Raw genomic sequence first — 18370 nt, 5'->3', positions numbered from 1 at the left:
ACAACTTCATAAAAACGAAAAAGTCTTTTCATTTTTTTTTGACTTACCTATCTTAACTCTGAGCTAGGTTCCTTCATTTATCCACCTTCTCACCGGAGATGCCAGGCCCTGCAGTTGAAATGTTACTAGCGATTACTTGAATAAAATGACGCTACGTGCCTAATATTCACACGATTTTTTTTAAGGTAGAATTTTTTTGACTTTTCTCAGTTCACCGAGAAACAAAACACTCCTTTTAGAATTATGATTTTACACAAAATTACCACTTGAAAATCTTAGTGCTTCTATTTCAAACATATTTAATAGTAGATGATTAACAACAGCCTCACTTCAACTGGATCAAGAGGATTATAGAGATGAGAGATCAATAATTGATGAAATGCAAATGCGCGTCTCTCCCTTTGTAGAGAGAAGTTCAATGGTCAATGCTGCTGATCATTTTGTTGTCGGTGAACCTTTAGATGGGACCAATGGTGAAGGTGGGTAAATGAAGGGATATCATTGTTGGCGTCTTCTTTGCATTTTTCGGTTTGTCTGGCCATGATTAGCTGTGCCATTGCAATCTCCTTGTCATCGGAGGAAGATTCGTCAAATTCTCTCTGTAAAATTTTTTGGGTTAAATTGCTCATGATGAATTTTTTTTAAAGATAAAGAGAAGACTGTATATAGATTTGAGTGTGAGAATTGATAATGGGGAAAATAGATTTATATATAGATGGCTTAAGTAAATGGTGTAGTTGAGAGTGGATTAGAGTAAATGACTGAAGTCATATGGTGTAGTTGAGAGTGGATGAAAGTTGAAAGTAAATGGCTAAAGTAAATAATGTGGTTGAGAGTCGATGGGAGTAAATGGATGAAGTATGTGGTGTAGTTGAAGTGGATGAGAGTTGGTGTCCAAATTGCTCCTATTTTTGGACGGAAGTAAAAATAAAATAAAATTGTGGAATTAAATTTATTTTTGATTCCTCGATTACCGGATACCATAATTATTTTTTAATGGAAGAAGTAATTGAATTAGGGTCGAGAAAGTTGGGGGGAAATAAGGTGGAGAGAAAATTAGTTAATTATTTATCCCTATTTGACATCTCACCATTGGAGGGGGTGTGTTCTATTTTACATCTAATTAACTTTTAACCATTTTTTTCATCTAAAATAATTATCCATCCGGATGTATTTTACATCTCCATTGGAGTTATAGGTTTCCAATTTAACTTACAAATTTGACCTCACTTAAATTATGATATTGCCACAATAAGTTTACAAAAGTTATAAAGTTGGCCCATGCATTCAGGATCAATGCTCTTAATTTATGACTTGGAGGACGATGATGCTTTCGAATGTTGTGCCTCTCTTTCTCTGAAATTTTAAATCCATGGTTTGGTTTTGGTTTGTTCTCTAGGTCTTTAGTTTGTTCTTGAGTTTCGATTTGTTCTTTCGGCTTTAGGTTGTAGTTTGTTTGGGTTGTTTTTAGCGGATTTCGTTTTTGTAGTGGTGTTTTGGTTGGCTTCTTGTTTTCTTTTGGATTTGGTTCTTGAGTGGCGTACACCAGTGTGTCCGAGATCTTTTGAATCTTTTTAATTTTTTTCAAATATTTATAAAACAAAAACTTCCCAGATCAAAAAAAATGGTCACAATCTTAACTTTCATAAAAGTTCGTATACGTATACATGTCTTAAAGTACCCAATGCTTCAATAAGTGGGGGGAAAAAAAATCTACTGTGGATACTTCTGGAATACGTCTTTTGTGAGTATCAGAAGAGTATCAGTATACATCCAATACGAATATGACTCCCATCTTAAAGTATATGTGCTTCATAGAGCATTTGAATTAAGGAAGTCTCGTAGAATCAAGAAATATTTCTTGGTTTTTTCACGTTGAAATTGTTGATTATTTTTCGAAATTAGAAATATGCGTGTGTAATAATGTTGACGACGATCAGTTACCGATAAAAGGTGGTCCTTCTTGAAGAGTTCAACAAACTAATTTTTGGAGATCTAGTTCTTATTTTTGTTTTTTTCCCATGGTGTCATAATTCCCTATTTGTTTGTTTGTTTGTTTTTTTTGTTTTTTGAAATGGTATGCTTAATCCTGTGGCTGTATGGAAGATTAGAGAAGCAAAGGTGAAGAAAGGATGAAAGAGAAAGGAGGAGAGCTCAGAGCTGGATAGTTGGTGGTGACGCCTGAGGGATAATTGTGTAAATTTATTCAATAAATGTTTCAGTCGGCCAGATATTGCAATGACACCTAACATGAAAAGCTGGTATATATTGAAATGATAAATATTCAACGTTCTTTGGGCTGTTAGTAGCATTTCCGTACATAATTGTACGCAACGAAAATGGCATCACTAATAGGGTATCAAATGATTGTATCGTGCATATTTTTAAAATAGTGGCTCTTGTAAAATACATTTATTTAGTATGTTAGAAGATTGTCGATATATGACTTTTAAAATAATTTCTACTATTATTAAAGTAAAATTGCCAAGAACGAGTTTTAGGTAAGCTTTTGACCCCCCCCCACCATTGACATTTCTTGCTCCCTCCCGGTAGGGCATCGTTAATTTTTTATATTTTAATAAATAAAAAAGACGATCTAAAAAATTTCCTTTTTTTCCATCTAATTACAGGTTTGGACAGCCTTTTCAGAGATATATATAGTCCCGATCAAGTTCACACCTCTTACGGTCCACACCGTCCGCACCTTCCCTTTTCCGATCGAATTTCGATGATCCGAACCGCTCAATGTGTTCATAACGTGATTTTAAGCGTATCGGCGAGAAATCGGCAAAAAAAAAAAAACACCAGGAAGGGCTTGATTTGAGCAGTTTTTTATTGAACCGTTCAATAAAAAACTGTTCGGATGAAGCTCTTCCCGATCACTTTTTTTCCAATTTCTCGCAAGTACCCTTAAAATCACGTTCTGATCACATTGAGAGACTCGGATCATCGAAATTCGATCGGAAAAATGGAGGCGCGGACCGAAATCAGGTCAAGAATCTCTGACCCGATCTGGATTGGTGTGTGTATATATATATATATATATATATATATAATCTTGGAGGTGGAGGAGTATTTTGGTCAATATTTGCAAATCCTCTCCATTTCTATAGAGGGACTGGATTGTCCTGTCCCTTGATGGTTGAGGATCCACTTTGATCATCGGGACCGTTTACTTTTTTGACCTCGTCGAAAACATAAGCCACACTAAAAATCATGTTGATCGGATATCACTCGATATGATTTCACAAAAGGAAAAAAACTGTTGCGAAAAATGGGTTCTGGTTCAATGTTTTCAACTTTATTTCTTTCATTTTTCATGATATCCAATGAACATGAATTTGGCACGGCTAATGTTCTCGATGAATTTTAAAAATTACGTGAACGGACTTGATCATCAAAGTAAGCCCAGGAAGAATCATGAATGGGTCCAAATAAGAAGGTCTTGTTCTGTAAACGGACGGAGGTGATCTAGTTCCCGAAATAAGGGGTCTGTGTAGTGCGCTAGTGCATTATGGGGGTGTAGGGCGCCTTAGTGTGCTCAATTGAATTTTTTTTGAACAACGAAAAGATTTTATTAATCACTTTTAATGGTAACCAATTGGGGGCTAACTCAATTAGTCAGAACTCTTACATCTCCTGGTCTTTTTCATTTGGAAGGCTAGGGTTCGAGTCCTGTCATGGGCCTTTGGGATTCAAGGCTATGAATAGCCTCTGAAACTCACTATGGACTAACTTTACTAACTCCCCGCTAACCCCTGTTGACGTATACAATATTGGAAGAAAAAATAAAGAAAAAAAAAGTTTTTTTGGCTTTTAATGGATATTTTCGAAAATATTTGGGTAAAAATCATAATTTTTTATTACTTTTTTCGATTCATTTCTTTTGCACGAATCAATATTCCATAAAAATTAAACACAAAATTAATAATTATGAATTTATTTTTTAAATAAAAACAAAATAAAAAAAATCCAAAAATCTCAGCAGAGCTTAGCCACTATAAAACCAAAAGGCAGGGACAAGGTAATCAGGTCGCCCACGTGAGTTCTTGGGCTATGCGCTCAAAATGCGCTGAAATCTCGAAGCCAGCTCGAGCCGCCCTTTTAGCTGATGAGGAACAAAGATCCTCAGATATGCCCGGTTGAGTTTTTTTGGTTTTCTTCTCAGATTGTACTGTAGTCTGCTCTTTTATTTGGTTCCTTTGTTTCTTCTCTTGTCCTCGTATTTACTCAGAAAAAGGCAATATCCCATGGCATAAAAAAATACTTCATCCTCCGTCCCTATTTAAATGTCTAATACGATTTTGAGTGCATTTTCAACGACTTATATTTTTTGACGTATATTATGTTTTACGTTTTTGACATCATTGTCTTATAGAAAAAAAATTGAGATATATCAAATAAAGATTTATATTGCATATTTTTTTAGTAATATACGTCGAGAGATCTAAGCTGTTGAAAATACAAATAAAATTGTAGTGGAAATTTAAATATAGGTACAGGGGGAGTAAGTAATAACCATACAACTATAGCCAAATCATCACTTTGCATATATTATGAGAATGTAATAACCTTGTTCCAGTGCAATACATTTTAAAATGAACTTATAATCATTGAATTGACTTGATCATTAGATTATTAAATGATCATTTTAAAATGACCATTTCTATTTTAGATGGAACAGATCTACTTTTTTTTTTTTATTCCACATAGTAAGAGGGATTTTGAAATAAGAAATACTATGATGTTTTTTTTATGACTTCGAAATCTTTGTTTAAAAAAATTAATTGAGATATATCAAACAAGATCCATACTAAATATATAAAATATTATAAATTAAAAGATATATGCAATTTTTTAGACATCCCAAAAAGAAAACAAACACAACATTTACTACAATTGTATTTTATATTCCGTATTTTTTAAAATTCATAAGTGACTCCGTTAAAAATTGATTTTGACACACATTAGATAATTTTCCATTAAGCTCGAAACCCTCCACAAGTTTCCAAGAATACAACACGAAAGGGCTAAAACCCATTTGCTGTTAGAGACCGCACTAGATAATTTTCCAATCTTAGCATCCATTAAAAGTAGTTTGACTGTGATTTGAAGCGGTCCATTCTTATTGGAAGTGTGTTGGAGCGAAATGGGGATGGTGCTGTGGAGTGATGTGCACAGTATCGTGTTGTGCATTTCCGAGCTATCGGATCGTACATCTGACGACTCGGATCTCATCTCGGCAATTAACGATCGAGAGCTGTTCATTATCGAGATAAGATCCGTGTTAGAGCTGATAAGTTCCGGGATTTATATAGGACCTTTTGTATTGTGTTTTTGTTTTCTCAACTTCTTGTTGGAAATTTTTCCCCCCCTCTTTCCCCTTTCTCTTTCCCCTCTTTCTTTCTTGATGTACTTAGTATCAAGTTATTTTAATAATATTTTTGCCGTTTCAAAAAAAGTAGAGTTAAACCGACACTAAGAAAAAAATGAATGGCTAAAACCCAACTCACGCGTTTTGGTTACATATATATATATATATATATATATATATATATATATATATATATATATATATATATATATATATATATATATATATATATGTATGTATATCGGGGCGGTTTCAGGAACACTCAAAAAAACACCTAAAAAAACACATCATAGTTCCCGATCAAAATTTGATGATCTGAGTCGCTCAATGTGATCAGAACGTGATTTTAAGGGTACCCATGAGAAATCAGCAAAAAAAATGGCCTGAAAAGGCTTGATCCGAACAGTTTCGAACAATTTTTTATTGAACGGTTCAAATAAAAAATGCTCAAATCAAACCTTTCCCGGTCATTTTTTTTGTTAATTTCTCGCGGGCACCCTTAAAATCACATTCTGCACACATTGAACGGTTCGGATCATAAAAATTTGATCGGGAACTATGAAATTGAGATTATGGGTGTTTTTTTAGGTGTTTTTTTAGGGTGTCCCTTGAACCGTTCCGTATATATATATATATTGAAAATGATGTATAGCATGTTATTGACAGAGAGAAATGTGCAAATCCAAAATATGAACCTCATCAAATGTAATTATAGAAGTTCGTGTAGTTTTTTTATGCGGTGAAAACTGAAAAGTAACAATATTACTTATATATATGTCTTTTAATATCTTTTGTTAATTACGGTATGCTTAAATACATGTCTTTTAATATATTTTGTTAATTACTAAGGTTAATAGTGATTTCATTTGAAATGATTATTCTACCATTTAATGATGAACCAAACATAAGAATAAGTATTCCTTGAATGATCATTCCATTTCAACGTTGATTCGATCGAATCAAACATACCTTAAGGGGTGTTTCAACGAACCAAACATACTCTAAAGGTGTTTGTTAGGCCATCCATAGTGGTATAATCAAATGTCAATTGTTTTTAAAGTTAACAATGTTGTTGCAAAAGATCGCTCACAATGGTATAATCAAACTTAGCAACATCCTTAGAAATAATCAATTTTTAAGCTTTGGATAATCAAAACTAACAACCTTTTTCAATAATCAAAATTTGTGAACCCTACACTACATAAGTTAACTAATTCCAAAATTTGTATACACACGTGTTTCAACTGGTATTTTCTTTTTCTTTTCTTCGCCTACTCTTTTATTTTTTGGTAAAAAAAATAAAATTGAAGAATAAAATTTTTATGTAGCCAAGTTTCTTCGCCTACTCTATGTCTTCTTCACGTCACCCACAAACTATTTCTCTTTCTTTTCCTTCAGAAGTGAAACTCATATCTCTCGATCATCTACAATTCAACTCATCGTCGCCGGATTAAGGTGTTTCACTCATCTTTCCTGTTTCAATTCCCCCCCCCCCCACACACACACACACACACACACACACACAACCAAAAAAAAAATTCATGTAGCCAAGTTTCTTTGCATACTCTATGTCTTCTTCACTTCACCCACAAACTATTTCTTTTTCTTTTTCTTCAGAAGTGAAACTCATATCTCTCGATCATCTACAATTCAACTCATCGTCGCCGGATTAAGATGTTTCACTCATCTTTCCTGTTTCACTCCCCCCCCCCCCCCCCCCCCCCCCCCCCCACACACACACACACACACACACACACACACACACCCAAAAAAAAAAATTCATAATAGGAGGGAAGGAAGTCACCGATTTTTTTCCCCAAAATTAAGAGAGGGAATCGATATATTTTAACCCATAAAAAATGTAAATGGAGGGAAGTGAATGATGGAAAATGGAGGGGGATAGAGAGTGAAATTGTAGTGGACCCCATATTTTGGTTATGGACTAGAAGTGACCATAGTGAAGCTTAACATTGTTAAGCTTAAAAACCTCTTAAGTGAATAATCAAAAGCTGATGTGTCAACTTTTGATTATCCTTTTTTGATTATACTACTGTGAATGGCCTTAGAACTAAAATTTCATTTGTCATCCCCTTTGAGGTTTTCTTTGATTTATAATTGGTAAGAGTATTAATGTTTATGGATGACTCCATACTTCTAAATTTTTTGAGTCGCCACCGAATAGACCCCGTGAATTATGTTTCCCGAGCCTTTGATATTGCTGGTATGGTACAAACTACAAATACAGGATTCCATCGGAGATTATACCAGATTACCAGTAAGACTAAAACCAAATCCCCATATATTACTACCTCCGTCATAAAATGTTATTTGTACCATTTTTTTAAGAAAGAAATCTAACTTTTTTCATAAATTAAGTGAACTCATTAATATCTAGTAAATTTTTGAAAAATTTTGATTTTCTTTTTTAAAAATCGTATTACTTTCAAGTGTTTGTTTTGCAAACCGAACAATCATTTTGAGACGTACAGAGTGGGAAAAAAAGAAGGAATTAAGAAACAATAAATGTAAGTACACTACACTAAAGCACTACATCATCTATTATATTTTTTATGAGGCTCATTTCGAGTCTCAAAAAAAATACAAAAAAATATTCATAAATTTTAAAATAATATTTTAAGAAGCCCTATAAAAATTCAGCTCTAACGGATACATGTAAGTATTATTTCTAGGTAGAAACAAAACCAAAGTCACCACAACCTCCATATCCCACCAGGTCAGCCCTCGGGCGCGCGCGTCGAATGTCGGTTACCCATTCTGGTGGAAAGAACATATGCTTCCTCCATAATCAAAACCCATTCATTACCTGCAAATTACACTACATAAGTTCCATACTTTAAATAACAAGACCTATATAAACAAATCTCTAACCACTTCCCATAATCCTACACACCAAACAAAATATACCCACAAAATTATACCCAAAATAAATACTCATCTACTCCGCAAGGCTTCTCTCCGTCTACACTTTCCGGTGCAGGATTCAACTAATAACTCCGATCTCCAGCATTTTGTGCCCATCCCACTAGTCTTGAGACTTTTCTTGAGCTTGCTGGACCCATCTGCAAGTGCCCAAGAATCAATGGTGGATCACTGTCTCAACTTCTTCATTTGGTAACTGTTTCTTCACGCATTTATTCCCCCATTATTCCGAGAAATCTAACAGAAGCTGTTGGATTCTTTTTTGGGTCTGTTTTTCTTGATATTTGTCGCGTACCCTTCTCGTTTTTTGACCGTTTCTGAAATGGGTTGTGATTATTCTACGGTTCTGAGCTTGTAATTGTGGGTTATGGATGTTCTTGTGATTGATAATGCGTGAAAATTCTGTATCAGATTGGTGTTCTGATGTTCTTGAATTCTCGCGATTCGTTGAGTTCTATTTGGGCATTAATGTTTACTGATTTTGATGAAATGGGTTGTGAAAATACCATTCTGAGCTTGTAATTGTGGCTTAGGGATGTTATTGATAGATAATGCATGAAAAATTCGTACGAGATTGGTGTTCTGATGTTCTTGAATTCTTGCGATTCGTTGAGTTCTGTGTGGGTATTAATATTTACTGATTTTGATGTGGGGAAGATTGGTTGCTAGTTTTGGTATTTGATATTTGATGGTGTGTATCTTTCATGTTTTTAGTGCATCATTTGGGATCTTGATTGGTAATTTTCATCCTAATGGGGGGTATTTTTGGTGGATTGTAGGTTTATGAATGACTTACATGATGAATATCACCAGTAGAAGTCAATCTTTCAATAGAAGGGCTTTGGGTTTCAATAGCCCGAGGGCTCACCGGGCGCTCTTGTTTTCACGTTTGTTGCGTGCGCTTATTGTGATTGTGTCTGGGGTTTCCGTGATTTCCTTCTTCCTGGCAGTTGGTAGCGGATATATACATGTTCTACCCAGTCTCAGCCAGGCTTTTCAGGGATTTGGTGTTTCGGTTTTCAATGGTTCCTCTGATGATTGTGATGCATTTGATGGAAGTTGGGTGATCGATGATAGTTACCCTTTGTACAATGCTTCTGAATGCCCTTTTGCTGAACGAGGATTTGATTGTTTGGGGAATGGAAGAATCGACAAAGATTATGTTAAATGGAGGTGGAAGCCCAAGAATTGTGATATTCCTAAATTTGATGTGCAGACTGTTTTGGAAATGCTTCGAGGCAAAAGAATTGTTTTTGTTGGTGATTCAATGAGTAGGACACAATGGGAGTCGTTGATATGTTTGCTTATGACTGGGGTGGAGGATAAGAGGAGCGTTTATGAAATCAACGGGAATAACATAACTAAGAGAATTAGATATTTGGGTGTGAGATTCAGTTCCTTTAACTTCACTGTCGAGTTCTTCCGCTCAGTTTTCCTTGTGCAGCACAATTGGGCTCCTAAACATGCACCAAAGAGGGTTAGGTCAACACTCAGACTGGACAAGTTGGATGATATTGCCAATCAGCTGGTTAATTCAGATGTTCTTATATTCAACTCTGGACACTGGTGGGTGACAGGGAAGCTTTTTGGAACGTAAGTTTGCTTGTGTCTGTACATGAATCTCCTATCATTTTCCCCTGAAAATTTGACTTAAATATGGTATTGGGAGGAAAACCAATTCAGTTTGCCATTTTTTTTTTTTAATATATAAGTTGGGTATCGACATTGACATTATTAATTTGATTTCAGTTCCTTGCTCTAGTCGTAGCAAGGATTCTCGTGAGAAAAATGGTAAATAGGATATAAGTATCTGATGCAGCTGCTCTTATGGCTCTATCCTTTGTTTACCTTTTCCAATACTACGGATGTGGTATTTCACAAGGTTATTATCAGTCCTGCTGAATATAGTGAAGAACCAAAGTGCCATCATAATGGCAACTTATCTTGGAAAACAAGTGCAAATGGAAGATATACTTGTTAGGCACCCCCATTATGCTTGTTTTTCTCCTTGATGTTTATTTAGATTTACCACTAGGGCGTATCAGATACAAACTTCTAGTGAAATGCATGTCCTGATAACTATATCCCCTCCCTTTCAAGTTATTGTACTTGTGACAAGATTGTAGTGCAACACATTTCAAATAGTTTTCCTTCATTCTCTTACAATATTGATGCTAGTTCTTGTTGGATTTTTGGAATATGTGCACTCGATGCCACCAGACTCTAATATTTTAGGAAGCGTTTTACAGGATGAAAATCTGCAATTTAATCTTTGTTTTTCCAAGATCCTTTTTCTTGCTTTATATTTTTTAGGATTTTGGGCTTCAGAACCCACTATAATTTGCTTCTCATGAGGCTGTTCATTTTCCTTACTGGCTTATACAATTTGTTAACGCGTATATGTGTGTGCAAGATATGTTGATGCTTCACTTAAAACTTGAGTCAAGGACTTTATAAGATAAATATTTTTGATTGGTGAGGCAAGATGGAATACATTCATGTAGCAACTGTGTCTGCAATCCTAATTCCCATTCTCCTTGTCTGTGAGTGTGATTTTCTCTTTGATATTTTGTTTTAAACGTACTTCATTCATTGAGGAAGGTAAATAAAAATGGACGAGCTTCTTAGGTTTGAAAAAAAAATACAGGAAGCTAAAGAAAACACCAAGAGGATCTGTAGAATGGTCTTTACTTAGTTTGCAGAGGCTTCAGATGAGATGTTTAAATTCCCACAAGTTGCTCTTCAATTGGAACACAAAACTGTTAGGATCCTTCTCCTTGCATCTTTGCCTAAATTTCCGCCGTTAATTTAAGAAGAAACTTGTACTTCAAATGTGAGAAGGTGACCAATTGGCAAATCTTCAAAAAGTCTAGTGGGCCACATTTAATAGTTTGGTAAAATCGCTTTAAGCAACTTCACTGCGAAGTAGTATTTGTCTTGCCAATCAAAAAATCATGTATCACTTTTTACTTTCTTCTCTGCTAAAATGAGCAGGAGAGATGACCACGATATGAGGTGACTGGAGAGCCAAATATTTCTGGTCAGTTGAGATAGTGTAATGTCATTTCATTCAATTGAGATTGACACATTTTGTGTGCATACTAGTTGGTTGTTTGGTCATCGTTGACACTGCTTTTCACGAGCAAAGCTCTCTTTGCTATATTGTTATGGGTTGGTAGTCTACAGACAAGTTTTGATAAATGCCATTGGAATTATGTTTAAACCTTATCCCTTGTTTTTAGCAAATCTTTGTTACTGAATCGTAGTTCATTTGAGATATGAGAAGACTTAAAATAGAAATTTTCCTTCTAAATTTCTGTTTCATCAGCTTGAGTATTATCTTTTGCCTGCTCTTTTCTAAGAGCGAAAACAATGTTCCGTCCATCTTTATATTCTTACCCCTCCTACCCTACCTTGGACAGGGGATGCTACTTTCAGGTTGGTAAGTCGCTGAAGCTTGGAATGCCAATTTCAACTGCCTTCAGAACAGCAATAGACACTTGGGCATCTTGGGTTGAGACCAAGATTGACACGAATAGAACACATGTTTTCTTTCGAACTTTCGAGCCCTCTCATTGGAGGTAACTTTTGTTTAATAATTCTCATATTGCGTATGTTCCCCCTCCCCTCAGTTCCCAATCAGTTTTGCTTGTGTTTCTTTAACAGATGTATTTGATGTATTGGACTTTTGGTGGTGCCATGATGTATGTGCTGTGAGAATTGTCTTATTGTCTTGCTGTAGATAATCGAATTAGAAACTGCTCCCCGGTCTTCAAGCATAGAGTTGAACCATGTTTCCTTTTTTGTCTTTTTCTAAGTAGGACTTTCTTATGACCTCTTATCAAATAAGTTAACTCACTAGCGATGCCTATAACTTTTCTTTGTTAAAGTATTCTCAATACTTCTATTTTATTGCTGACTGGTCTTTTGGTTTCAATTGATCTCTTCAATCGCCTCCCAAACAAAAATTTAGCTAAATAAATTATATCATGCACTTGAGAACTCCTAGTCTTTGTATTATTATACTAGAAAAATTATGATAAAATTGCTAGTAAGATATATGTTGGATGCCATTATTATACCACATAATGTATTACATGCATTTTGCTGGCATCTATCTTATTGCGTGCTACGCTATTAATAATGCTGATAATTTTTGTTGTCTTTCTGCATCAGTGATCCAACCCTAAGATATTGTAATGTAACCCAACAACCGTCGTTAGAAACTAGAGGGAAGGAGCAAAGCCGATTTTCGGACACGGTAATGGAGGTTGTGAAGAATAGGAACGTTCCTGTTAACGTTCTGCATATAACCTCCATGTCAGCATTCCGGACTGATGCACACGTCGGTACATGGAGTGATAATGCTTCGCTGTCTGATTGCAGCCACTGGTGTCTACCCGGTGTACCTGATGCATGGAATGAAATCTTCCTCTCATACCTGCTAGCTAACCACAGAAGTCCACTCCCTTGAGCCAAGCATGAAGTAAGTTTCATTCGCCAATTCACTGATAACTTATGGTCTCAGTTTGAGGTGTAACAAAATCTCATTTTGAATGCTCAACTAGTTCTAGTTTCTCAAATGATTATCTGACTAGTAAAATGACCCATTACCCATGAAAACACTAATATGATATACATACCTACAGTCATTGTCCTCAAACTGAAGTTGGATCAAGGGTTGTACTCTTGTACATTTTGTTAACAAAGGCTCACACTGACTCTTTGGTTCCACATTTTCTGGGATGTGTTAACACTCTCGCTTGTTGAGTAACTTATGAGCTTGTTTGATGTTCATCGTTTTACTTGTTGCATGCATTTCTTTTAGCACTGTTGCATATTTGTCCAGTTAATTGGTCTTTCTTGGCTCAATCTCTATTTTTTGTCCCGTGGTGCTTTTTTGAACTCCACCAAGTGTATTGCTCTTGACTCCTATTGGACCTATCATCTATTATAGCAAAGTTTTGAAAAAGGAACCATGTAGATGTAGCTGACCGCAATTCACTGCGACACAAGTCGTAGTTTAGTTTGGTTATATATGTGTCCATTTTCATATATGCTTATTAGGGGTGAGCATGGATCGGATTGGTCTGGTTTTATAGTAATCCAATAACCAAACCACTACTTACGGATTATGAATTTAGAGAACCAAACCAATCCATAAAATTCATAAAACCAAACCAATCCAAACCATTCAAAGGCGGTTTGGTTTCGGTTTTAAACCACGGTTCGTTTAAAATTGAGATATCATTACTATAAACTATTTTAAGTACTTAAAATTGCATTAGATAACTTAAACTAAAAGTTATATTGAAATTAATATATTAAAATCATCAAAACTCATTAACATCAATCAACTAAATAAGAATAGAATACATTAGAAAGTAAATTACCGAGATAAAAGAGTAGGAAATCACTTTACTAAGCCCAAACCATGTATGTTTAGCGTAATGAAATTGTAGGAATAGGAAGTTCAGGAAATTAATATTGAAAGTAAAAGAAAAGAATAGGGTGGTGGAATAGAGTATTAGATAAGGAAATTAAGTTTATTAAGTATATCTAAACAAATTATATACTATATGTGTGTGTGTCTATCATACGGTTCGGATTGGTTTGGAACCAGAACCATTAACGTAAATCCATAAACCAAACCATTTAACATGGTTTTTATTTTTTTTAAACCAAGACCTAACCACATCATTAAAAAACCAAACCAAATTATTCGGTTTGGATTGATTTGGACTGGATTCACGGTTTCATGGTTATTTTGCTCACCCCTAATGCTTATGCACACCCGTCCTCTGCGTGTCATGTCCGTTTTTCGTAAATCGTGGTGTTGGCATGCCCGTGTCATTTTCGTGTCAGGTCGTGTGCCCCCGTGCCTGTACTAAGCTTGATATATGCCATCCTTAAGTGTGTCCTATCTATAAACCCCGGTCCATTCCTATGGCATCCAGAAGTAATGCTGCCATGGTAACTATTATCATTGATACGTTTAGTATACCAGTATTAATAGGAAACAGGTCTGACAAATAGTCCTCAATTATACTTGTTTGGCATTAGAAACTATTATTTGGAACTTCTTGTTTAATGAGTTTATTATATTTTCTGCAGATTGGACAAATTGGGAGACAAAATACCTGCATTGTGCTTCCTAGATCATATAAATTCTTTTTAACACGCGTAGCTGCCAAAATATTCTGCAGTCTTGCAGATAGCATCGAATTTACGGGAATAGATCATGTACAGATCCATTGAGATGGAAGTTTTGTAACAGAAACCGATTGTTTGTCCTTCATTCTTTCGTTCCATTCTTTTGTACAAGGTGAGGGGGATTGAAATTCATAATGATTTTGTCGTTTGCGATAGTCTGTTGATGAATGTTGAAGTTATAACATTAAGACAATGAAGATAATGAAAGCTCCGGCCGGATGCTGTTATAAAATTGTACATTCTTGTTCTCCTCCATTATTTACGGGTGGAGAAGCATAAAAATGAAAGTGATCATATCGAAGTGAAAATGGGTCATTGTGTTTTCCTCCCCCTACTTTTATTAGTATCACACGGCAACCCTCATTTTGTTTTTGGTTCAATCACATAGGGAGTACGAGGGAAAAACTAAATTTGAGGTAGAGAGTTAGGGCCTCGTTCCGCTTTTTCCAAAAACCTTTTTTTTCAAAAAAAAAAAAAAAAGTAATTTCAAACTCAAATATAATGAAAATGAAAAAATATTTTTTTGCACCGTTTAAAAGATCTCAATAAAATCTTCTATCAAACAAGATCTATATTGATAGAAAAATTATTTGCGTAAACGCATAATTTTTTAGCTTTAAATTATCTTCTTTTTGAAAAAGAAGGTTAACAAATAAACTGGAATGGCCCCTAAAACATGTTTGGGAGCCAAATTTTTTTCTTAAGGCTCCGTTTGTTTTTTATGTAAAATGTTTTCTCGGAAAACGAACTTTAAACTTTTATTTTTCGGTATTTAGTTAGCACATGAAAATATTTTTCAAAATAATGGTAGATTGTAGGTTCTGAAATATTTTAATCAAGTATGCTCTTTCTCTCTCTCTCCTCCTTTTCTCTCGTTTTGGATCTAATATGATTTGGGAGAAGAATGGAATGGAATATGCGGTTTTGGAAAATGTCGGACCATCGGGGGGTGAAATGAAAATGACTTACAGTCAAAATTAGAGGAAAACATTCCCCCCCGCGCTTTACGTCGAAACAAATAGAGCCTAAATTCTATTAAGTTTTTTCCTCTGATTATAAGTTTTTGAATTCTACTTGTATTAAATCTACGAGGATTCAAAAAAACTCCTCCACCAGTGATTTTCTCCATCGTTTTTTCATTTTCTTATAATGCATTTTCGTAAAATTGTTTCCAAAACGAAGAGCGAAACACCCACGATATAAACTTGCTTTAATGCAGAATGGGATCCCTTGGTAAATTTGAGAAAATCCTTTTATCGTACGGTTTATTTCCGATCTTGATTTGCATCTGATATTTCGATCATGACTTGATACATCGAAAGAAGTACAAGGCCCAAGAGAAGAGCATTTCAGGGTAAAAAAAAATTTTGCTTCAACAATTCGAGTGCAATAATGTGAGGACGCCCTAATAAACGAAAAATTATTTGATGCCACAACACCATTATTCACACATATCCACGTAGGGCTGCCCCACATGTATTTGTGGTGGAAAAGAATGCTGGGTTGGGACAATTCGTGACGGCCGGTGTCCAAGACCTCCTAATCAAAGTGAATGCAGAGGCAAATTACTTCTATTATTAGACACTTTTTTGGTAAATGTGAGAAATAGACATTGGTCATATTGACATCAGGCATATTGACTTCACTTCCCCTTTTAGTACACCAATTCAGTATTTAGAGGTGTAGATAAAGAACCACAAGTAGTGGGAATTGGGAATCATGAAGGGTGCTTTCTAATGCAATCAAAAACAGCCAGACTTCAAAATCTTTGCATGAGGATCAAGTCACTAGAAGCTTAGAAGCTTTCACAAAACATATACAAATCCAAGCCCCTTTAAATGGACTGCTACAAATAGGCATGAAATCAAAATCCTATTCTCCTCCACTATAACTTCATTTACCAGATGGCTCCTATCCAAAACTATGATTACAACTTCCCATATTTCCCCCAACCACCACCTCACTCCTCTCCATCCCCACCACAATTTCCACCACCTCCTCATCACCCTTCCACTCCACCGCCTCCTCCGGCAAAACCGCCTAGTCATTCAACTCCACCCCCACCACCATCCCACCATATTCGTCCACCACCACCACCTCATGTTCTTCCCCCTCCCCCCCCACCTGGCCACCACTCAACCATTATAGTGGTCGTCTTTATCTCACTTGGCGGCTTGTTCTTTTTGGCATTCCTCGCCATCGCTCTGTGCTACTTAATCAAGAAGAGAAAGAAGAGAGCGATTCAAGAAACGGATGTAGTGAGAATTGACGAACATGTGAGAGTTCAGGAAGCCATCATTCAGGGTCCACACGGTGCACAAGCTGTTATACTATCCATCGAAGAGGATGTGCATGTAGAGGAAGATATTAAGAGGAATGAAATGGTGGGTAAAGGAATAATATCACATGTGATTGGACCTACAAAAGATCATCCTCAAGCTTTGGTTGTGGCAGCATCCACTTCTGAATCCGGTGATCATCACCATCTTGATCACAAAAGCTGATTGAAAATTTCTTAATTCTTTCCCATGTATGTTCAAGAAGAATAAAATGGAACAAGTGTAACAAACGTTGGAGACTTAATATATATATTGAATAAAGAAGGTTGTATTACTATGAGCTAAAGAGAAATTATCAAACATATTGTTGGGTGAACATTGGCATGTAATGTAGATCTGATAATATTATCTATTAGACATAAGTTTGAGGCCTTGGATCCTAACTATTGGCTAAACATTACCCACTTGGCCTTTTTCAAATTCTATTATAGCAGGGTCTGCTATTTTCAGTGAGAACTCACTGAAAATAGCCAAAAGTGCAATGGGTACACCAGTTATGTACACCTTTTGTACACCGTCCATGTGGCAAAAGTAATGGACCCTACTTATTTTATTTGCATTTCAAAATTTCACAAAAACTTTTGACTGGGAGATTTACCCCCTCAAACCCCAACACCTCCAGACTTCTCCTCTATCCCACCATCGACGCCATTTTCACGAACCCATCCTTGTCGACATCGGCGACCGCCACCACCACCATTGATGCCGGCGATCACCAACGCCACCATCAACGTCGGCGACCACCATCTCCGACTCCCATCTTTAAATCCCCTGTTCTGAGAATCAGAGAAAAGAAGACCTAATCCCCGAACCCAAAAGCCATTGATGACCACCTGACTACCAGTGACGACTTCATCTCTCCCAGACCACGGACCACCAGTGACGACCGCATCACTGCTCCCTGAACTCGCATTTATCCCTTTCTCTCTTTGTCTCTCTCTCACATGCAACTGTCAACTCAAAGGTAAACCCAAATTTCACATGTCTACTCTATAATCTCTTCTTATTTCTTTCTTTAATGTGCTCTATGAACTGATGAATATATTTTTTTCTAACTCATAAGCGACAACTAAATTGAAGAAGTCAAAGACAATTACTTAAGACAGTGTGCTTCAGATTGTCCTTGAAAATGGGAAAGTTATTCAATGCCCCTCGGCACCGTCACTTGGTAGTGCCCCAAACTCTTTTTCCGCCACATATTTGTGTGAAGTCTATACAAATGTATGGTAAAGAACGGTTAGGGGCACCGTCACGTGGTGCCTCAGGAGCATGGATAATTACTCTGAAAAATGATACAGAACAAATAGCACATCTTGTAAAATTTTCTTATCAGCGGACACAAAATGTTGTACAATTGAAAATCCAAATCGAAATGGAAGCTTTTATTAGTGTATCCTATCTTTACGTGAAATGACATTTACATTTTCTATGTGAAATATGTTAGTTATGCTCATAAACATGAACATAATATTCATTCATAGCTACTGTCTTTCCAAAATTATTG

The 18370-nt window shown here is 35.9% G+C and overlaps 2 protein-coding genes across 3 annotated transcripts; both read left to right on the top strand.

Annotated features, from left to right (window-relative positions):
- The first annotated feature begins 8107 nt into the window (after nucleotides 1-8107).
- On the top strand, nucleotides 8108-14759 carry LOC131303791 (protein trichome berefringence-like 7). 2 transcript variants are annotated; one of them, XM_058330810.1, is made up of 5 exons: nucleotides 8108-8477; nucleotides 9094-9907; nucleotides 11737-11895; nucleotides 12491-12800; nucleotides 14429-14759. In XM_058330810.1, the coding sequence occupies exons 2-4, from the start codon at nucleotides 9102-9104 to the stop codon at nucleotides 12786-12788; spliced, it is 1263 nt and encodes a 420-aa protein (XP_058186793.1). In that variant the 5' UTR covers nucleotides 8108-8477; nucleotides 9094-9101; the 3' UTR covers nucleotides 12789-12800; nucleotides 14429-14759. The 2 variants fall into 2 exon arrangements, with proteins under 2 accessions (XP_058186793.1, XP_058186792.1); XM_058330809.1 differs by having other exon boundaries at nucleotides 8108-8506.
- Nucleotides 14760-16356: 1597 nt separating this feature from the next.
- LOC131303790 (protein TRACHEARY ELEMENT DIFFERENTIATION-RELATED 7A-like) lies at nucleotides 16357-17152 on the top strand. Its single transcript, XM_058330808.1, has one exon. It carries the CDS (start codon nucleotides 16432-16434, stop codon nucleotides 17029-17031), a length of 600 nt encoding a protein of 199 aa, XP_058186791.1. The 5' UTR covers nucleotides 16357-16431; the 3' UTR covers nucleotides 17032-17152.
- Nucleotides 17153-18370: the final 1218 nt, after the last annotated feature.

Source organism: Rhododendron vialii, chromosome 10a (genome assembly GCF_030253575.1).
Source record: "Rhododendron vialii isolate Sample 1 chromosome 10a, ASM3025357v1".
Classification (NCBI taxonomy): domain Eukaryota; kingdom Viridiplantae; phylum Streptophyta; class Magnoliopsida; order Ericales; family Ericaceae; genus Rhododendron; species Rhododendron vialii.
This window is presented reverse-complemented; position numbering and strand designations above follow the sequence as displayed.